We start from the raw sequence: 23,267 nt of genomic DNA on the forward strand, positions 1-23,267 counted from the left end.
TTTAGTATTAAAATACTAAAATTACTTCTCTGTTCTACTTTTGCTGACATCCTAGGTTGTTTTCAGTTTTTGCCTTTACAAATAAATTGCTCTACATGTTCTCATACATGTCTTCTGCTGCACACATACACACTGTGTCCGAGGATGTATGTCTGGAAACAGAACTGCTGGGTGATAGAGAATGAATGATATCTTCACCTTCGCTGGATAATGTTAGACTGTTGTCCAAAGTGGCTAACAATTTTCATCCCTCCTCCAGCAAAGTACAAGAGTTCTAGATATTCCCTATCGTGTAAGCACTTGGTATTTTCAGCATTTTGATGTTAGCTCTGTAGTCATTGCAGTAGGTGTGCAGGATCATCTCACTGTGGTTTCAATCTATATTCCCTGCCTTACGGAAAGGTTGACCACCTTTCCTTTTGCATTTTCTCTTCTGACGTTCCTGTTCAAGTTTCTTGCCCATTTCCCACTTGGTTATCAGTCTTTTTTTTTTTTTTTCACTGTTGACACCGTCTTTATTGTCAAACAGTAAAATCCACACTACATTTTTTTTTCTCTTAGCGGTAATTCTGAGTGCCCCTGACACCATCCTAGGACATGTATTACACCCAGTCTTCTGCCTTCATTTGAGAATTTTGTACCTATTGCTTCTCCTGCTTGTTGGTATAAAAATAGGTTGTGGTTTTTTTTTGGGGGGGGTTGGATATATTTATTGATTTTGCTATTACAGTTGTCCCATTTCCGCCCCTTCACTCAACTCCATCCTGCCCACCCCCTCCCTCCCACATTCCCCCCCTATAGTTCATGTCCATGGGTCATACTTATAAGTTCTTTGGCTTCTACATTTCCTACACTATTCTTAACCCTCCCCCTGTCTATTTTCCACCTATCATTTATGCTATTTATTCTCTTTGCCTTTCCCCCCACTTTTGCCCTCCCAATCCCCTATTGATAACCCTCCATGTGATCTCCATTTCTGTGGTTCTGTTTCTGTTCTAGTTGTTTGCTTATTTTCTTTTGTTTTGGTTTTAGGTGTGGTTGTTAATAACTGTGTGTTTGCTGTCATTTTTACTGTTCATATTTTTTATCTTCTTTTTCTTAGATAAGTCCCTTTAACATTTCATATAATAAGGGCTTGGTGATGATGAACTCCTTTAACTTGACCTTATCTGAGAAGCATTTTATCTGCCCTTCCATTCTAAATGATAGCTTTGCTGGATACAGTAATCTTGGATGTAGGCCCTTGACTCTCATGACTTGGAATACTTCTTGCCAGCCCCTTCTTGCCTGTAAGGTCTCTTTTGAGAAATCCGCTGACAGTCTTAGGGGAACTCCTTTGCAGGGAACTGTGTCCTTTTCTCTTGCTGCTTCTAAGATTCTCTCCTTGTCTTTAATCTTGGCTAATGTAATTATGAAGTGCCATGGTGTGTTCTTCCTTGGCCCAGCTTCTTTGGGACTCTCTGAGCTTCCTGGACTTCCTGGAAGTCTATTTCCTTTGCCAGATGAGGGAAGTTCTCCTTCATCATTTGTTCAAAGATGTTTCAATTTTTTGTTCTTCCTCTTCTCCTTCTGGCACCCCTATAATTCGGATGTTGGAACGTTTCAAGATGTCCTGGAAGTCCCTAAGCCTCTCCTCATTTTGTTGAATTCTTGTTTCTTCATTCTTTTCTGGTTGGATGTTTCTTTCTTCCTTCTGGTCCACACTGTTGATTTGAGTCCCAGTTTCCTTCCCATCACTATTGGTTTCCTGTACATTTTCCTTTGTTTCTCTTAGCATAGCCTTCATTTTTTCATCTAGTTTTCGAACAAATACAACCAATTCTGTGAGTGTCTTGATGACCAGTGTTTTGAACTGTGCATCCGATAGGTTGGCTATCTCTTCGTCGCTTAGTTGTATTTTTTCTGGAGCTTTGAAGTGTTCTGTCATTTGGGCCACTTTTTTTTTTTGTCTTGGCGCATCTGTTACTTAAAGGGGCGGAGCCTTAGGTGTTCACCAGGGTGGGGTAACCCTGGTAGCTGTGCTGTGACGCTGTACGTGGGGGAGGGGCCGAGAGGGAGCAATGGCGCCCGCTCCACTCTCCACTGGATTTCAATCTCTCACTCCGCTACCCACAATCAAATTGGGCCCCTCTGGTGCTGGTTCCCGAGTGGGTGGGCTTGTGCACACTCTAGGCCCCTATGGGTCTCTCCAACGACCTCTCCCGTGAGGCTGGGAGTCTCTCCTGCTGCTGCCCCAACCCCCACGGGCGCTTTCAATCAGAGGTTTGAGGCTTTATTTCCCCGCGCTGGAGCCCTGGGTTACGCAGTCTGCTTTGCTCCCTGCCGTTCGTCCCGGTTTATCTGTGCGCGAGTGTGGGGCCGCGGGGTGCTACCCACTGCTCTGCCTGCCCTGTTCTCCACCACTCTGAGTCTGGCCCTCTCGGTTTATCTGTGCGGGAATATGGGGCCGCAGGGTCGGCTGGTGGTCAGGCTGCCTGCCCCGTTCCTCCCACACTCCGCCAGTCTCGGTCCCACCACGGCCACTCGAGTCTTCTCCGCCCCAGTGCCCGTTTCCGCCCCTCCTACCGGTCTGGGTGTATGTTTCTTTTTTGTCTCCTTGGTGTCGGACTTCCTTGCCGTTTGATTTTCTGTCAGTTCTGGTTGTGCGAGGAGGCTCAGTGTGTCTACGTACACCGCCATCTTGGTTTTCGATATCAGTATTTTTTTTACAATTAGTATGTTTTATGCCCTATTGGGTAAGTTTCCAGAGTTATTCTCCTCTAAAACCTTTACTGTTTGCCTTTGGCATTTAGATCTGTAACCCACCTGGAAATCATTGTTATTATATGTTATGATATAAGATAAGAGATACGATATGAGATATGAGTTATGATATGAGATAGCCTCTATCTCTTAGAGGGTCAAGTTTCAGTTTTCCTACATAGATAACCAGTTATCCTAGCACCATAGATAGAGGAGTGCTTCCCACTATTATCATAAGGTAACATAGGCTCATGATTTTTAAAATTCAAGCAGTTTAAACAAACATAGAATTAAAAACAAAATGTCCAATGCATGCCTGTGCACCCTGATCCCTATTTTCAATCCCCTGAGGCAGTTATACTTCCTTGCTTCAGATTTTATTTTAAGAATAGAGTTTAAACATTCCTAGCATTAGAATGGTGGCTTCAAGTTATGCCTCAGGACAGTAGAAGATTGAATCAAGTAGCTCTGTTGCTTTTCTTTTCTTTTCAAGTTACAGTGAATTAATTTGGCCTTGCAATATCTTCGTTATATAGAGAATGACAGTTGTACTGCATTCAACTTAAGATAGTTAGGGTGTATAGGGATTTCTCAGCAACAATTCAGATCTTTTGAAATAGCAAATGTTACCACGTAGACTCTTTGTAGTGTTCCCAAAGTGCTTCAGTGTTTCCTTACAAATAACTTTATAATTTGTGAAATTTTTTTCGTTGAAAGAGAGTAAATACATTTTATTTTAAGAACCAATTCTGATGTACCTGAAATGTAGTATTGAAAAAGGTTGAGGGGCTATACTCATGTGTAACAGGAAAGAATAGTATCTTCAATAGGTATAGTGCACCGTGGAGCACAATAGAGGGCATTTGTCCCATTTAACCTCACTGGTCCTTTCCATTGAGGTTTCTTCCTGTACAATGAGCCATTGAACTTGGGACCCTTGTCCAGGCCTCTTTAATTCCAATTCAGAGTTTTTCCCCTCTGCCTCATATTTCTGTATTATTCTACATGAGAAGGTTTGAATGATTGGCTTGAGGAGCCTTAACAATGACAGAGGCCCTATTCTCAGGTTTTGAACTTTATTTAAGGCATGAAATTATTTGCCATTACCACTACATTCCATCTGAGTTTTAAATTTATTTGGAGCTTATACTTTAGGAGAAATTTTAAAGCTGGAAAACAGAATCGCTGCACTTAAATTAGTTGAACTATTTTAAAAGCAAATAATTTAAAAACTAATTTAAAGTAATTGTGTGTAATTGCTAAGGCCTTAGGGGGATTTTACCAGCTCTTCTCATTAAAATAAAAATCAGGACTCTCATTGTCTGAATGAAAATGCATATGAAATTATGTTCGATGAGGGGAAACAATCTGTAAATACTGTGCACACCAGTACTAGTCAGAAAAGAATCCAGAACAGTGCAACTTGGGGGCAGGTGGGTTTTCCCATTGTGAAGTTGAGGCTCATGAAACCTCAGGAGGTTGGCACCTGTGTAGGATTTCTGTGTTGTGAAAGCTTCAGTGGACACATGTAAAGATGATATGTGTTCAAATTTTCAACAAATAAAATCGGTTTTCATGTCATGTGCTCTAATTCACCACTGTTCAGTTTACCGTGTCTTTTGGCCCTGTTTCTCTGGCTGAAGTTTGAGGTTCCTTCTCAAGGGGATATTTTCCAAAGAAGAATTCAGTAATTTGGGATTATATGATGAAATAGGGCTTTACAGGTTTTCACAGAATTTTCTCTTCTTTCCATTATACGGGGAAAGGAAACAAAACAAAACAAGCTGTCCTCCTTGGATTTAATAGCAGCATCCCTGGTTCAGGCCCAAATGGGAAGGAGGACTAAGGGAGCACTAAGGTTACCCCTGGGGCAGCGATTCCATGGCCCAGCCCAGAATGGAGGCCCATGCCTGGGAACCTGGGCTGCAGAATGCAGTTCACTGCCTTGCAGAGAGATGCAAATGCTAGTTTTGTGACTTCTCCACAGTACGCTGCTGGCACAAGACTCTTTGGCTCCATCTGTGTACCTCATCCTTCGTACTTAGTCCTATCTTTGAGAGTCCTAAACGAAGCTAACCATCTGCCATTCCCAGTTTCTCTCGGAGCAGCCGTACCATTTGACCAGGGGTCTCACATGCCCCGGATCCCAGGATGCTTTTGTCTGTCTCTCTGTCCAACTGCCTGTCTCCTTCCCCACACCACCTTCTTGGCGGAATGCCCTCTGGAAAATTAACATTGCTTCCAGATGGAAACAGAACATAGGAAGGGAATTACACTCATTTTTACATCATTGCAAGTACTGAGAAAGAGAAACATCTGAGGTAACCTTTATAAACTGGAAAAAAATGTCCATTTAATTTTTTTTTTTAATGATAATGCTCCATGCTGGTGGGCTGTGGTGAGAGGGAAGGGGCCGCCCCTACATACTATTAGTGGAAATGTAATTCAGTAGAACTTTCCTGTAAAGCTATTTGCTAGGATGTACCAGGACTCTTTAAAAAATAAAAGACCTCCTCGCCTTTGACCCACTAATTTAACATTCAGGAATTTATGCTAAGGAAACAGTTGGAGACACAGGCAGTGATCCTCAGCAAGGATGTAAGTTGCAGTACTATTTATAATAGCTAAAGGGGGATAATAATCTGAGTGTACATAGTACACACAGTAAGAGAATGGTTGCGTAAGTCAATATAACAGAATACCCTATAACGGAATACCCTGGAGCTATTCAAAAAATGTAATATTAAAGACTAATACCATCAGAAAATCTTTACTAAGTGAAAAAGGCTTCTAACTATGTACAGAGTGGGGCAAAAGTAGGTTTACAGTTGTGAATATGTGAAACACAGTTTATTCTTGATTATTTATTAATTATTGTATTATTTTCCATACAGACAGCCCTAAACCTACTTGCCCAACCCTGTATATAGTATTGTCCCACCCCTCCAGAAGTGAGGAACTATGCCAAGGTGTTAACAGTGATTATCAGGGGTATAAATTATGAATTTATTACTTGTTTTTTGGTATTTTCCAGTTGTCTACAAGGCCAACTGTAATTTTGAGTGTCAAAATTTAAAAAGATTCTCTTTCTTCTTAAAGGTCATCTTAACTGCTCAGCCTGCAGGAAGCTCAGGTTTCAACTACTGTGGTGTAGAGACCAAAGAGGGGAGGGTTTGCCACATCCACGATCAGACTGGGAGCCTGCAGGGCAGCCCTGTCCACAGTATGGCAGGCATGCCCTGCTGGTCCGGCTGACATTCCGTTGTTAAGTGAGTCACCACAGAAGGGTGTCAGGCTCCTGATACTGCTTGAACTATCAGCCACAACCCAGCATGCCGCCAGGCCTTTGAGCCTTATCTTCCTAAACCATTATCTCTGCACTGCCCAATGAATGTCAAAGGGATTGACTGGGACTTTTGAGGACACTGTGGGCCAGCCAGCTAGAGCTGATGCAAGCCTTCCCCTTGAATCCATATCAGACAAGCTGCTACAGTCGGGCCTTGATATGGGGGCCTGGAGGGACCCCAGGCATATTTAGGGTAAAAAGTGTTGTGGGGTGTGCAGCTCAGATACTCCCTTCCAGCTGGTCTCTGAGGGCTGCAGAGAGACCTTCAGGGGTCATCTGCTAAGATTTTAGTTAAGAAGTTATTTTCTCTTATCCTGTTATCTTTGGCCTCATTAGTGGGAAAAGAGTTTGAGGATTTGATATTGGAGGTTTCAGAGCCAATACGAGAGCTGATCATTTTTTGTTTGGGACATTTTAGGGGTGCTGCTGTCAGTTTTAAGTAAACTCTAGCCAGACACTTCTGGAGTGAAGGGATAATATAAGATAATACAGAGAGTCTCAGGCCATTCTCATTCCCGTGCACTTTATTTCCCACCTTTGTGTTATCTGAGTTGCATCACAACTAAAATTCAGTGTTCTCTGTTCCGTGGAGGACCATTTATACGTTTATAGTCTGCTGCTACAAGCGTCGATCACTGTGGTATATAAAAATGGCCCATGGTATTGTTGATAGTGAGTTTTCTTGATGTGGCTCTGAGGCACAAATAAACAAAAGGCATAATTCCATCAGTAGTTTTAAAAATCATAAAAGTACTGTGGGGAATGCATTTTATTGTTATACTAAACCATGGTGGTCATAAATTTTAAATTGTGGTCATTTTATAGCAAATAAATGTTGTTTGCTATGACTAAACGCAAACAAGTGAAATTCTGTTAGTTGTTACAAATTACAGTTAATACTGTGGTAATTGACATGAGGATTGAAAAGTAAAATTCTCTAATCTTTATTAATACCCCGCATTCCAGCCACACCCCAGATAATTTCAGCCACGTACAACTGGCCAAGACCCACTTAGATATCCAAGGGTGTGAGAAAACATTTAGAACCCACGTTGTTCCCAACTGTGCCTTTAGCCAAAGGCATCATTCTTGATACAGATGAGATTGGAAACTGGGGTGTTTCCTACTTAAAAAGCCACTAAGAAGAAAACTAAATCCTCAAAAAAAAATCCTAAGGGCTTTTTCACTGCCCTGTGCTGACCGCTGAGCTGCAGTTCGGAAGTCATCACCAGGACATTGGTGCCTGCTCGGTCATCATCTAGCAGGGCTGGTTGTGGAGAGAAAACTGAGGCAGTTAGTGCTTTCTTACCAGCTGCACCTGTGAAAGAGACTGAGGACTGCACAGTCGCAATGAGGCAGCACTTTCTCCCAGGACTACAGGCAAACTCAAGTGGGAGCAGGTATTGAAGTAATAATAGAATAACTCATCCCTTAACTGATGAATCTCAATATCTTATATTACACTTGTTCTTTGTTTCCAAAAAAGAGGTGGTTTTAATTTTTTTAATTTTTACTTGCATTTATTGGGATGACATTGGTTAATAACATTACATAGATTTCAGGTGTATAATTCTGTAATGCATAACCTGTGTATTGTATTGTGTGTTCACCACCTCAAGTCAAGTCTCCTTGATCACCATTTATCCCCCTTTATCCTCTTCTAGCCCTGTCTTCCCTCCTGTAATCACCATACTGTTATCTGTGTCTGCTGTCAGTTTGTTCTCTGTCTATGAGTCTGTTTCTGTTTTGCTTGTTAGTTTATTTTGTTTGTTAGAGTCCACATAAGTGAAATAATGTGGTACTTGTCTTTCTCTGACTGGCTTATTTCACTTAGCGTAATGCTCTCCAGGTCCCAGTAGTATTCCATTGTGTAAATGTACCACAGTTTTTTATTCACTCATCTAATGGTAGACACGTGGACTGCTTCCAAATCTTGGCGATTGTCAGTAATGCTGCAGTGAACGTAGGGATGCTTATATGCTTTTGAATTAGTGTTTCAGGCTTCTTTGGATATATTCCCAGAGGTCATAAGGGAGTTCCATCTTTAATTTTTTGAGGAAACTCCATACTGTTTCCCCCAGTGGCTGCACCAGCCTGCATTCCAACCAACAGTGCATGAGGGTTCCCCTTTCTCCACATCCTCACCAGCACTTGTTGTTTATTGATTTATTGATGATAGCCATTCTGACAGGTGTGAGGTGATATGTCATTGTGGTTTTGTTTGTGTTTCTCTAAGGATTAGTGACATCGAGCATCTTTTCATGTCTATTGGCCATCTTTATGTCCTCTTAGGAGGTATGTCTATTTAGGTTCTCTGCCCATTTTTTAATTAGGTCACTTGGGGTTTTTTTGATGTTGAGTTTTGTAAGTTCTTTATAATTTTGGATATTTACCCTCTCATCAGATGTATCATTGGAAAATATGTTTTCCCATTCATTGGTTTATTTATTTTTTTGATGGTTTCCTTCGCTGTGCAAAAGCTTTTTAGTTTGATGTAGTCCCATTTGCTTATTTTTTCTTTTATTTCCATTGCCCAAGGATATATATCAGAAAGGATATGTTTCAAGAAATGTCTGAAATTTTACTGCCTATGTTTTCTTCTAGGATTTTTATAGTTTCAGGTCTCACCTTGAAGTCTTTAATCCAGTTTATTTTGAGTTTATTCTTGTCTGTGATCTGGTTTCATCCTTTTTGCACGTGTCTGTCCCATTTTCCCCACAGCATATATTGAATAGACTGTCTTTACTCCATTGTATGTTTCTGCCTCCCTTGTCAAATATCAATGGACCATAAAGGCATGGATTTATTTATAGGCTCCCTATTCTGTTGCATTGATCTATATATGTCTGTTTTTATGCCAGCATCATGCTGCTTTCATTACTATGGCCTTATAGTTTGATCTCAGGTAGCACGATTCCTCCAACTTTGTTCTTCTTTCTCATGATTGCTGTGGCTATTTAGGGTCTTGTGTGGTCCATATAACTTTTTGGAATATTTGTGCTAGTTCTGTGAAATACACCATTGGTCTCTTGATAGGAATTGGCTGACTGTATAGATTGCTTTGGATAGTATGGACATTTTAATGATGTTAATTCTTCCTATTCATGAACACTGTATATGCTTCCACTTATTTGTATCTTTTTCAATTTCTTAGTTTCTCTTTCTGATAGTTCATTATCTGTGTATAAAAATGCAACCAAGTTCTGGATATTTATTTTGTATCCTGCTACTTTACTAAATTCATTATCAGTTCTAGTAGGTTTTGGTGGAATCTTTAGGGTTCTTTTTATACAGTATCATGCCATCTGCAAATACAGTTTTACTACTTCCTTTCCAATTTGGATGCCTTTTACTTCTTCTTCTTGTCTGATTGCTGTGTCTAGGACTTCCAGTACTATGTTGAATAAGAGAGGTGAAAGCAAACATCCCTGTCTTGTTCCCAATCTTAAGGGGAACATTTGTAGTTTTTGCCCATTGACTATGATGTTAGCTCTGGGTTTGTCCTATATGACCTTTATTCTGTTGAGGTATGTTCCCTCTATTTCCACTTTGCTGAGAGTTTTTTATCATAAATGAGTGTGGGATTTCATCGAATGCTTTTTCTGCATTTATTGATATGATCATGTGGTTTTTATGCTTTATTTTGTTATGTGCTATATCACATTAATTGATTTGTGAATATTGTACCATCCCCAGAATAAATCCCATGTGATCATGGCATATGATCTTTTTAATGTATTGCTGTATCTGATTTGCTAATATTTTGTTGAGGATTTTAGCACCTGCAGTTGTTTTTTTAATGTCCCTCTCGTCAAATACATTGTATGCTCTTGCAGTTAGGAACCTTGGCAAATGCTAAGTTGTATTTCACTTATTGTTTTGATCATAGTAGGTACTTTATAACTAGTCTTTGCTGGGTTAATGGGAAAAAGGAGGGGAAAAGACCATGCTCTTTGAATTTAATTATTTCTATTATATGGATTCTATCTGCTGTATGAATCTACCAGACAGAAGACTGGAGGCAGGACTGGAGATTTTATTGGAATTTACAATGTGTTGAGTCTTGAGTCTGTCTGTTGCTGCATTCCCATTTTCCCGTGAAAATGTGGTAGGCACCTAAAAGAAAGTCATAGTCAGTGGTCAAGAAGGCTTCTAATACTATGGTTGGGTCTGTGAAGAAGCTTGGCACAGTGTCGAGAAACAGCGAGTCCTGCTATCCCAGGGGCTTGGAGTCACGGCTTGGGGTCTAAACTTAGGTCTCATCATTTACAAGCTGGGTATCTTTAGGCAAGCTCCAAATTGGCCCAAGTTTCCCAATCTGTGAAATGGTAATTATAATAGTGTCTCTTGACTCACTGTGTGGGTTAAACAAGATTCATTAATTCACTTACTCCATAATTATTTATTGAATACCTGCAGGCACTCTTTGAGGCTTTGGATATATAGCTATAAACAAAATGGACAAAAATCCATGCCTTGTGGGATTTATATTCTAGAGATGTAGTATACATAATGGCACTCAATAAATGTTTTATTCAATTAGTCTGCAGCTCTCTGATACACTAACACAATGGGTTTTTACTGTATATTGCCACAGGAATGTGTTACAACTATAGGTAGTTAGGGCCATAATTGGGTCTCATGTCTGGATTAAGTAGTTCCCTTTAAATAGGACATTTATGTGTTCTTGCTAAATCCCACTCTGTTTAGAAAGTCTGTTCCCTAGATTGGATTGCTGTCATTTTCACCTCTATAAAGTGCTTGAACCAAACAGTCCAGTCATTGGCTGAGGTTCAGAGGCTGCAGATGGTGGTGTGGCCAGGTGGTTCTCACATTGTTTTCTCAGTCATTAGTGTTTGCACTATCTGTGACTTAATGTGATTTTACAGAATTGCTAAAGATGTTTGTTTGTTTGTGTAATTTGTGGAAATAAGTCAAAGTGTGAGCATGACCAATTAAAAGCAAATCGTATTTTAGGGCGTAATTTCGACCTTTCCTCTCCAAACTTTTGGTCAGCCACCAATCAAAGAACAAAATTTAAGATGGAAGGTTTCCATTCCTCCTTTTATTTATTGTTTTTTACTACCTCCCATCTGGGTTTTTTCTTTGAGCATCAAAATGCCCAGAATCTATGAAAAGAGAAAGAGCAGACCTGGAAAGCAAAACCCAGAGGAACGGCACACTGCCCTTAATTGCAGGCCTTCCCTGTCATTTTTCTAATGCAGTACTGCTCTGGGTCTCTAATGGCATACAGCCCATTTAGTTAAAAATGTAAACAGGAAATTGTTTTCTGGCTGAATACCCTGTGGGGCCCGGAAAAATGGTCATTTTTGCTGAGACACAACTTTGAAAACATTCACACAGTAGTGGAAGGTGAATGCTGATTATAAGCTAGTCCTGTCCGGAGACAGAGGTCGTGATAGGATATGGGTGTGGGAACTCATGTGTGTGGGTTCAAGGTATTTAACGCCAATGGCCAAAGGCATGAAGGACACAACTGACGAAGCTCCTGTCCCCTAGAAAGCAGCTCTTCTGCAAGGCAAGGAGGCACATTGATGCTCCAAGGAGTTATAGAACAGGCTTTTGTTGGAAGACGCGGAGGTTTGGTCTGGAGAAATGGGACTTGGCGCTGATGACACCTCCTGCGTCTCAGTGCTGCTCTAGTCTGCTCCAGCTCCCCATCATGTGGCCTTCCGTGCACCTGCTGTGCTCCCACTGTGGTTTCCCTGTGTGCTGATGAGTTTTTTGGTTATGTCTTGCAGCCCCCCGAATCCAAGCCCAACTTCACCCCTCTCGCCATCTTGGCCCATGTTCTCGGCGCCATCCAGCCCTATGCCCACCTCATCCACGTCCAGCGACTCATCCCCCATCAGGTCTGTTGCAGGGTTTGTTTGGTTTTCTGTTGCTGCTGTTGTTCTCTCATTGGCTTGGTCCTCTCTTCATGCAGTGTTCAGCCTCCTCGTCAACTTTGTTCCCTGCCATCCAAACCTGCACTTGCTTTTTCACAGGCCAGAAGAAGCAGTTCATGAAGACTCCAGGTAAAATCATGGATGATGACCAATCCGGTCCTGTTTATCCAAGCCAGTCAGGGACAGCGGGTGGCCAGCATCTGCCCTCCTGTGATTCCAGCCTAAGAGCCAAAGCTGGGAGGGACCATTTGCATGAACCAGCCTGGCATTTTCCACACCCTTCTGAACCCTTGCTTCAGTTTGAATTAATAATCTGTGATACCTGGTGTTTGGGGAAAGAGCACCTCCTGAATAGGCTCCTGTTTGGCTTGCTGTCTGTAACATCGGTCTCTCTGTGCTTTGGTATGAGATAATGACAGAGGGATCACTGCCAAGACATGCACTGGCCTTTCCTTCCCTCGTTTTAATCAGGTAGCATCAGGCAACATTTACCTGTGGGGTTGGGCTATCGACCATGAGCACTGACACCTAGGTGCTGAGACCAGACCACTGGGAGAGAGATGAATATAACACAAAATAAGGGATCAAGATATGAAGTGATTTTTCTTTAAATTGTTCGTGGCCACACCCTTCCCTCCATGCACTCCCAGGAACGTTCAGTGCTCCCAGCCTGCTTCTGTCTCCATGTGTCATGAACCCTTAGCTCTCATGGGAACAGGTAGCACCTCTTTCTGAGGCTGGCCTAGTTCCTCTCTCCAAGGACCATACTGGAGTGTTCCCTGCTTTGATGATGTCTAGGCTTCATTCTTTGCACTTGAGTTCTTTGGAGAAAACAGACGGTTTAAATCCTGGAAATTAATTAATTAATTAATTAAGAACCTGCAGGATCCCTCTGCTGTATAGGTCTGCAGTACGTATTTCTCTCAAACTTAGTCTCTGCTTTCAGACAACCAAAATGTAGAGCCCAGTTATACGCATCATAAGCATTTTGGGCCTTGGCAATATTTTCTCATCCATCTTTTTCTCCTAGCTGGTTTTTGACTAAGGGCGGGGGGCAGGGGGAAGTCCAGCAGAGAGGCTTAAATAATTTATAAAGCTGAGTCTCATTTTTTAAAAAATAGAAAATTCTGTGCTATTTATATACAGATGTATATATTACTTTATTCTCCTCTACACACTTTCGTATCTACCATTTCATTCTGTCCTTATATGAGAGTAAGAGGAGGAATGGTCTGAAGTAAGGCAGAGAGAGGCGACTTGTACAGTCGCATGACTAAACTAGAGCCAATCTAGAATTCAGGACTTCTTGCCCTCAGCCCACTCTTTCCTCCAAACACATGGGTGTCCCCACATTCAAGTTTGCGTGCAACTTTCAGCCCCAGAGCCTGGCCTGCTCTTCTACGTTTTCTATCCAGCTTTGTCCCAGAATATGAGAAAGATACCTTTTCAGTATATCCTCTTATCCTCACCCTGGAAATAAGGTAAAAATTCAAATCCTATTTCCCTAACACTCAGGTTATTTCCTAATTATTTCTTAAACATATTTAGGTGCTTTGGGAGATACTAACTTTCTCGGACACTAGACGTGGCATTGATCGTTCTGGTTAGGTCACTGATTGTCCATGGGGACCCTAACCAGAGCAAACCACAGTAGCGAGAGACAGTCACCTTCTAAAACGGCCTCCCTCACTCATACCAGAGATTTGGTCATTGGAAGACTGTGGTCCGTTCATTTTGATTAAAAGGGAGTAAAATCTTCAAGACATTAGCCCCTTGGACAGAATGAGTTAGGGGGCTCATTCAGCTAAAAACCTGAAATGTATTCTCCGCTTTGAGAATGTTCACTTTTTTGTGTCTCTGAGCTTTGGGGCCCTGTTGCCTCTCCAGTATCTCCATCTCTCCACTCCCTTCCACCTCCCAAGACATTTCCAGTTTTTTTTCTTTAGCTACTCCTTTCCTCTCCCAAAGAATTTCCAGATCAGCAGGGGAAGGTGGCAGTAGAATCTGCTCACCTGCTATGTTTGGGGTCATGGGTACTCAGTACTGCCTTCTCTGGCCATTGTCAGAATAGCACCATTTGAAAATGCTCTTCCACAACCCTTTAGGAAGCTGCCATTTTGAAAATATGCAAGGCTGAGTAGGGCTTGGAATTGGCTGTCACTGAGCTAAATATGTATGCCAAGGTGAGCATAGATATGGACCCTACTGGGGAGCTAGCCCATTACAGCTCGCCCATAATTGCTGTTGCAGTATACAGCCAAGAGGTGGGGGCATATGCCTGTTATTCAGGTCCAGTGGGGCCTTCCCCCAAATCTACTTCCAGAATATGAACTTCGATTTCCTTTTCTAGACAGAGCAGTTAAAAATAAGCACTTAATTGTACCTAATGAATGTTCTCATGAACTTCTATATCATGCCTTCTCTGGAAATGGCTTCCTCTCCCTTCTTCAAAGCAACTTTAGTACATATTAATTCAAGCTCACAAATGAAGATGCCTTTCACAGCACATCAGAGAAAGGGTACTGAAGGAACATTCCCTTCACATTTCCCTTTCCTGTCACTCGGACCCCCAGAAACACTCCTAGCCCCAGACCCATCATTTGCATTTGCACAGGGGCCCCTGGAAATGTTGCCTAAATGATCAAGCCCTTGCAACCTGCCAATCTGTCTGGCCACACCTCCCTGTCGTTCTATACAATGGAGAGTGGGTTGTCATTTTGCGAAGCTTGCAAGGGCATTTGAGGGAACCTCCTCTGAGTGCTTTCCTGGCTCCGTGCCATGCTCAGAGGCGAAAATTAAAAGTGAACTAGCAAAAGCTTCCAAACTTGTTCATGTCCTTGAAGGCCCAGCTGAGGTCTGAAGGGCACTGTCACAGGAGCAGCTGAATGCATCCCAGGCTCTCTGTGTCCAGTGCTGAGAGACACTGCAGAGAAGAGGGAGGCAGGGAGCCAAAGAACCGAAGATGCTTGGTGGGGATTTTTTATTTCTTTATTCAGAGCCAAAGCCTGCAAACACAGCCTCTGTGCCAACAGGAGCTGTTTGGGTAGGAACCCTACCTAAAGCAAACTGCTCAAGGCTTTTGAGGGGGAATGTGGCATGGGACACTGAGCCCGTTGCACTGACAGACTTTTTAAAAAGATAAGACTCTTTCCTGGGTAGAGTTGTCAGATTTAGCAAATAAAAATACAGAATACCCAGTTACATTTGAATCGTAGATAAACAAAAGATTCTTTTTTAGTGTAAGTATGTATGTCTTGTGTAATATTTGGGACATACTTACACTAATAAAGTATTCCTTCTTGATCTGAAATTCAAATTTGACTAGGTGTCTTGTATTTTATTTGGCAGCTCTGCTTGTGGGGAATGGAGGTGGTCCCTTTAAAAAGCACCCCTTCTGTCATCCCTCCCATTTTTGTGCACATTGTAAGGGCCTGGGAGGAGATTGCAGGAGAAGAGACCCTCTCTTAGACTATCACCTGTTAATTTGAGAGAAAAGCAAGGCCCTTTCCTGACCTTTGTTTTTGTTTTTATCATACCGTTTCATTGTTACTTCATTATTCAATTCCAAAATCCTGATATTAGTGGAAAATTACTCCTCTTGAATAATAGTCTTGGGCACCATTCTCTCTGCTTTCTTTCTGCCAGATATCCCAGTCGGTTTCCCTGGCTTGCCCCTATTTTGTCCCATTTGCTTTATTTAATGAGGTTAATAAGTAACCTCCATGAAAATCCACTGGGAGGAGCCTTGCCTCAGATGACCTTTCCCTCACCTTTTATTTCCCTGTATGCAGTCTCTTTTCTCTCTCCTCACCTGCTCTGCCCTGTCCTCAAGGGACAGTGACCCTGGCTAATCTAATGTCAGCTGGGTTCTCTTTCCACCTTCCATGTCATGACAGGCTCTACTTACCTGTCAGTTACGGGGTTTTGGTGGTTTTAGCACATTTCACAGCCAGGTGACTTCTCCTCTCTGCTCCCCACTCCCTCAAAAAAAAAGAAAACGAAAAATGTTTTTCCTCCCAGGAAAGTTGCACATTGGATATTTGGCCATTGCTGGCCAATACACAGACTTGGTTTGGTTATTCACCTTGTGCCCCTTGTTCTGAATTTTATTCTGACTTTAAAGATAATAATAACCACACTGGAAGAGCTATTTTCCATTGGAGCTGATGAATAATTCTAAAGGCCCTTCCTTCCTTTTTTTCCCAGAGGACCCACTTCCTTTTTTCTGAATTTCCCAATTTTCTCCCACCTGGCCATCATCTCTTGGCTACTAGGAGACCAGAGAGGAAATCAGTAAACTGCACCCTGGCAAGAAATTCTGAACAATCATTTACTCTGATCATTCTGCACAATAGACCTTTTTAGCTTTCTTTCCTTCAGTTTTCATGGAGCCTGTACTGGAGGTTCTAGATGCCTGGCTTTGGTATAGGTTTCCACCCATCCATGGCTTGCTCCTCTTCCCAAAGGGAAGCTGGACCTAGTTACTCCAAGAAGTAACAATTCCAGAATGACCCCAAGATGCCCTGACTCTTCTGATTCGGTCTGGATTCACCTGACACCAGTCATCCCTCAGCTAAATCTCATTTGGTCGCTAGAAATTGGTGCATCACCGGATGTTTAGCACCACTGGAGGTTTAGCACCACTGGCTCCTGGAGACTGCCCATAAATCCTGAAGATAATAATATATATACACTGATAATTGTCTAATCCAGAGCACGTACTTACTCTTTTGTTATTCTGCCCTGGAGCCCCACCTATATGCTTCCTCAGGTGGCTTGGAAGGAAAAGAAGATTGCTTTTATCAAATAAAGAGCCAAGTTTTGACTATTAAGTGTAATTTTTCTTATGACCCTTGCGAAGTCCATAGATCATTTTGAACTAGTTGGATATCAAAGCAAAAATTTATAGAAGCTAATAGGATTTACCAGTTTTTACAATTTACTCTCTGGAACGTGATTAGCATTCTGTGGTCCTTAGGTCAAATCTGGCCCACCACCTGTTTTTTGTAGTAAAGTATGGATGGAACACAGCCACATGAATTTGTTTACATGTTGTCTATGGCTGCTTTCAAGCTACAATGCAGAGATGAGTAATTACTCATTACCAGAGACCACATGGCCCGCAAAGCCTAAGAGATTTACTGTCTGGCCCTTTGCAGAAAGAGTTTGCCAACCCCAGTTCTAGAACGATGGTTCTCAGCCCTGGTTGCACACTAGAGTCACTTGGAGACCTTTTAAAAAATCCTGGTGCCTATATTTATATCTATAAGTCTGGTAGAGCCCAGGCACCTGCATTTTTAAAAAGCTCCCCAGGTTATTCTGATACGCAGTGCAAGTGGTTGTCAACACTTGTGGACATGAGAAGGGGGAAAAAATGCACTGTGTCCTCTCTCCTTTCTTCTTCCCCACACTCAGGTCTGCGCTTATTTACGCATATGTAATTGCTCACACACACACCTTGTCTATTCCCTGCCCTACCCTGGCGATCAGGGAGTTCTAACTCTGGAATCCTGTTCCACCAGCCCAATGACAAATAAGTAACATCTGGGAAAGGTGATGTCAATCTGTGGCCTGGAGCGGAAGCCTAGCTTTGCTAGAATTTCTCCTTTTTGACTCACTGAGCATTGCCAACTTCCAACAGGCTCTGATAGGAGTGCTCTCCAGTGCACTTTGGAAGGTCTCCCCTGCCCTGACCTCCCTCTCCCCCAGCCACTCCTGCTCCAAAAAAGGGACCCAGCCTTCCCTCCCACTGTTCAGCTGATGTAACTCCTAGGTCAAGTTTTAACATGGCACAAGGTGACCCCACAAGAAGTGTGGTTCCTTGGGGCTTATGGCTTTTCTCTGAATATTTCTCATTTTTCTCTGGTGACCTTTGCAACTTTTCTACCTCATGTTTCGCCATCTGGCTGCCTTGTTAGGCTCTTCCTGTTGCAGAGGACAAGGTGGCTTACAGAGGAGGGGAAGAAGAAAAGTTAAATATCTGGAGCTTTCAGAGGGTTTTTAAAAATTGCTAAATAAACACCTGTTTTCACACAGCACACCATTCCGGAAGGCAAAAGCTTTGTATGCCTGCAAAGCTGAGCACGACTCAGAGCTCTCCTTCACCGCAGGCACGGTCTTCGATAATGGTGAGTTTTCTCATCCCTTATAAAGATGGGGGCGGGCAGAGGTGGGGCAAAGAAATAACTGGAGTTTTCAAAGTTCCTACCCAAGGAAAATCGCAGTCAAATGGGTAAGACTGAAAATGAGTGTGTGTTTGTGTATCTTTTCCCAAAATGAGAGAGCAGCAGCGGGCCTTTGGGAGGCGCTCTCGAGTGTCGCCAGCAAACAGAGGCAGTCTTATCATAGGGTTGTGGACATTAAATGTGATTGTGCCTGCAGTGGACTCAGCCAAGCACCTGGCAGTGGCTTTGAGAGTCTGGGGCTTAACAGAGGGTCGGAGAGGAAGGAGTGGAGGACAGCCGTCTTGCAAGTGGTTGGAAGCTCAGGGTGGTGACTGAGGCCGTAGGTTCTGTGCCCCTTTCCTCTTGGGTTCAGTGGCATTCAATGCCCACAGCAGGTGAGTCCGGTTTCCAAGATGACAGGGCATTGTGTGAGCTCTGGGCAGTAAGCCTGGCTGCATCCCCGCTCCTCCTCCCCCAGAGCCAAACCACCCAGGCCCCGCCAGCAGCCCTGCTCAGGTGTCCTGGTGTGAAATGGATTTGTGGCATCTGCTCTGTAGAATTTGGATCTAGTACTTGGTTGATACATCATTTTCTTTCTTTTGTTTATTTTCCTCCCTAAAAATTATATTTTTAAAAGAGAGAATCGATGTCATAGTTTGTCGTAACTTATGTGCCTGAGATTAAAGTCGGGATTCTGAGATAAAGCCCAAGTTGCTGTTACTGCTGAGATTTTCCCCAGATAAAGTTCTCCTTTGGGGTTAATCTTTCTGGATCCCCAGGTGAAGGGGTCTATTTGGCTCAAAGGAGGAAGCAAAATCAGCTATCTGGTTTCAGGAATTAGACATTTTCCAGGGCTCCCTTCTGGACCTCAGGTGGTGTGGGGGCACAGTTCCCAGGCAGGGGTGAGTGCATTTTGCCTAAGCACTCTCCCTCATGGCCAGGCAGCCCACCCTGGCCTAGACCGTACCTCCTACCACCTGCCCAAGACCCAGAAATAAGGGCAGCCGAGGCTCCCAGCTCGCACTGGAGAACATGAATTTTAGATGCAGGCTACTAAAGCACAAGTCCTGGCTTGATCACTTGCTCCTGTGTGGCCTCAGCCAGGTAACAGGGTCAGGAAAGAAAATCAAGGCAGTGCACATCAGGTGTTTAAAATAGTACTCGATTCATATTGAGCATTCAGTATGTTATTATTGTGGTTATCATCATTGTCACTACATCCGTCTTAGACAAAGACCCTGGCGCTGTCGTGGTTCATAGTGGCAGTCTTTCCTTGTCAGCTGATAGGACCCAGGCCTGGCTCTCGGCTGGGCTGTAGGTAACGCACCTTTACTCCCTGGGCCCTGGCTACATGTAAGGGGCTTGAGGTCCAAGCCAGATCAGAGGTGAGCTCCTGGGGACCAGCCCTGTCTGCACCCACATGGCAAGGGGCTGCCCGGTGTGCACAGCCCCTGCATGCTTCATGGCAGAGGTCCTGATCAGGCATAGTAGAAAGAGGAGGAGAGTGGTCACAGAGCACCTGGGGGGTTCCCAGGTCTCACTCGGTGCTGGACCTTCTGAGCCAGCAGGGGTGGGTGTGGGCCCATAACTACATGTTACGTGCTGGGCCTGCATCCTCTTTTATGGTTCTCAGAGCCCCCAAAGCACTGTCCCTAAACCTTTGCTCCCTTTTCATCTGGGCTCTTTGCAAGTCAAAGCATATAAACAGCCATCCCAGTGGTCTCTCCTGTGAGCAGCTGGAGCTTCCGGGGCCCCAACAGTCCTGCAGGTAAAGTGGGACAGCCACTGAAGGCTGTCCAAAGCCACATCACGGGCTAGTGTCCCCCAAAGAGGCCTCTGGGGGGAGTCACAGCCCGGCCATAGCATGACAGGGTTTCCACAGCAGACAAACCAGAGTGGGGCTGCTCTGTTAGCAGGCGAGGGGCTGCTGCCTATAGACGAGCAGGACTTGAGAGAGCCCCACATTTACAGATGAACTCAGTCTGTAGGTCTGCCCTCCAAACCCCAATGCACTGGCTCCATGGGCAAGGGGCTTCCATGTTCCTACCAGCTATTCACTCAGAGGACCCAGAAGAGCCCTGATCCCGGGGCAGAATTTGCTTAGGCTCCCCAAAGGTGTATGAATGTGTATGCGCGTATGTTTTGTGATTCCTTTTCTTGAGCATAGCCTTCTACAATTTTTAATCCATTATATTGATATTCCCACATACCATGAAATTTACCCGCTTAGAATATACAAGTTAGTGGTTTTGGGTATATTCAGAGTTGTGGAATCATCACCACCCTCTAGTTCCAGAATGTATTCATTACCCTCCAAAGAAACCCTGTACACTTTAGCAGTTGCGCCCATTTACCCCTAACCCCACGCCATCCAGCCTAGGTAACTGCTATTGTACTCTCCGTCACTGTAAATTTGTCCGCTCTGGAAAATTCATATAAATGGAATTCCACAGTATATAGCCTTTGTAACTGGTTTCTTAGCATATTTTCAAGGTTCATCCATATTGTGTCATGTGTCAGAACATCATTCCTTTTTATCACTGAAAAATATTCCATTGTATGAACGTATCACATTTGATTTATCCCTTCATCAGATGATGAACATTTTGATTATGTCCACTTTTTGGCTGTTATGAGTACTGGTGCTGGAAACATTCGTGTACAGGTTTTTGTGAGGACATACATTTTCAGTTTTGGTGATATATCCAGGAGTAGGATTTCTGGGTCATGCAGTAACTCTGTGTTTAACTGTTTACGGAACTGCCGAACTGTTTTACAAAGGGGTTGTGCCATTTTACATTCCCACCTTTTGTTTTTAAGTCTGCTTTCTGAAGTAGTTCAAGTAGCTGAAGACACCTAGGGGATTTTGGACTGCCAACTCCTTTCCTTCCCATCAGGGCGCGCTGCCCAGCAGGTCCTGTGACCTCTCCCACCGCACACCTTGATAATCGTCATAAACCCTGTCCTGACAGATGAGAGCGGGAGAGAGGTTCGGCTTCTCCAGTCAGGCGCATTACCCAAGCCTTCCTGTGGTCTCTGGGAGTCATGGCAGAGCTTTTGACACTAGCTTGTTTTTAATCAGCAATGCCAGTGACCTTTCAAATTCCCTGAAGAGCAAAATGCCAAATTAAGCCCAGAAGAAAACACCTTTCACTGTTGACTGAGCTGCAGTTGAAGAAGGATCTGACAAAATGTTAATCCACTGTGTAGACTGGTTTGGCTGAAAACATTTTATTATGTCCGATTTTTAGAAGTTGCTATTAGTACGTATCCTCTGTTTTCCCCTATCCTTCACCTCTCTTGACTGAGGAATCAGGCATTTCAGTAGGAAAAAACTGTTTACACAGTAGGCAGGAAGATCTCTTTCTTTGTTCTATCTCTTGTTAGTTTATTGCTGGAGATACCAGCTAATAGCTGTTTAAGTTGAATGCTCTGTAGCTGTCTGATAAAATCATCAGACCAATCTGAAGGAAGTTTCCTAATGAGAGGGAGAGAGAGTTTTCGAGATCAAGAAGAATAAATAAAAAGGAGGAAGAGGGGAAAGTCTGGTGTTTCGTAATGATTAATCTCCAAGCCTTTGGATTCCAGTGGCCCGTGCTGCGCATCTGGAGTGGCTGCTCAGTCAGCTTTTGGACTTTGTGCAGTGGGGAATGGCTCTGCAACACTTGGCAATAACTCCAGTGTCAGCCCTTGCCAATCTACTAGGAAACTGTCCTCTTCACCAAGTGCAAGCACCTCGGACAGTAACTCGAAAGACAAATAACTCGTGTTCTCAGGAACATTAGTCATCTTGAAGCTACATGATTAGCAATACCTGGAAAATTCACACAGTGTTCATTAAAATTGAGTTCTTGGGATACCTTTATCAAGATTTGAGATGGACTGGATCCAATAATTCTTGGGGTACAGGGGGCAGTGTGAGTGCAAGGCAGGGCTGCCCCAGGGATTTTTTGCTGATAGAGAATGTCCTCTCTGGAGCTGCCAAGCTGCTCAGGCAGTGGGGTTGCAGAAGGTTCCTCTGCAGAGTCTTCAGCCTCCCCAGCCCTCTCTGCTGCCAAACCCAAGCCCAAGCCCCCTCTGTCTCTCACCTCAGTGTTTCTACAAGGTGCAGAACTGGCCTTTGCACATCCACGCTTGCCCTCATAACCAGTCTCTACATCGCAGTCAGCCAGAGTTACCTTTGAAAATGGAAATCACATCATGTTATTCTCCTGCTTCAAATACTCCAGAGGCCTCCCACTGCTCTTAGAATTATTGACAAGGACCTCCACGGTCTAACTCCTGCCCTTCTGGCCCCCTCTCACCCGCCCTGGATACGCTGCAGCCTCACAGGCCTTCTTTATGTTCTCTAGTAGGGTCGGCAAATTGGGACCTGCTGGTCAAATCCAGCCTACTGCCTGTTTTTTGTAACTAAAACCTTACTGGAACACAGCCACCCATGCCTCTTCGTTTATATTGTTACTGGTGGCATGACAGTGGCAGAGTTGAGTAGAAACACATATTTGCTCTCTGGGTCTTTAAGAAAAATTTCGGACGACTGTTCTAAAATCACACCAAGCTTCTCCCCATCTTCAAGTATTTGTACTTGCATCATCCCTCCCCACTGGCTCCTTTGGATCATTTAGGTTTTAGCTTGCTGAGCTCCTCTCCGCCCACCCACTTCCCTATCCCAGTCTCTTTCTCTCCTCTCATCTCTGCCTAAAATTGTATGCTTATTTATTATACATTATCCCTCCCTGAGAGCGGAAGCATGTCTGCTTGCTCTGTATCATGTGCAAGGACTTAGCACAGTGTCTGGCACATGGTAGGTGCTTAATGAACACTTGTCGAATTAGGAAATGCATTCAAATACACAGGGGTCTGTGCCTCTTCCAGCTAGTGCTTCTTGCTCTTGGCACAGCCAGCCATTAGAGATCTTAGTCATACACTTGCTCCTTGTCCACAGTGGGCAAAGGAGGGGAGAGCAGGAGTTGTGTATACAGGGGTATATGGTGTATATACAGATAGAGCTAAGAGAAAGTGGTTGGCAGGAAGCATGCCCATGTCAGCAGCAGCTTATATTTATTATATGCTTGCTGGGCTGGAGAGCTGCCCAGGCAGCTCTCT

General features: G+C 43.5%; 1 protein-coding gene across 9 annotated transcripts in view; it reads left to right on the forward strand.

Annotated features, from left to right (window-relative positions):
• The window catches only part of ARHGAP26 (Rho GTPase activating protein 26), a 451,541-nt gene that overhangs the window by 418,906 nt on the left and 9,368 nt on the right, over positions 1-23,267 (forward strand). For 5 of the 9 annotated variants that reach the window (XM_045183872.2, XM_053912484.1, XM_024575344.3 and 2 more), the window contains exons 21-22: positions 11,851-12,126; positions 18,034-18,125. In XM_045183872.2, the coding sequence (XP_045039807.2) occupies positions 11,851-12,126; positions 18,034-18,125 (368 nt within the window). The remainder of the gene's footprint in view (positions 1-11,850; positions 12,127-18,033; positions 18,126-23,267) is intronic. The other 4 variants (XM_045183873.2, XM_024575338.3, XM_045183874.2 and 1 more) reach the window with 2 other exon arrangements.

The sequence above is a fragment of the Desmodus rotundus genome, chromosome 10 (assembly GCF_022682495.2).
Source record: "Desmodus rotundus isolate HL8 chromosome 10, HLdesRot8A.1, whole genome shotgun sequence".
Taxonomy (NCBI): Eukaryota; Metazoa; Chordata; class Mammalia; order Chiroptera; family Phyllostomidae; genus Desmodus; species Desmodus rotundus.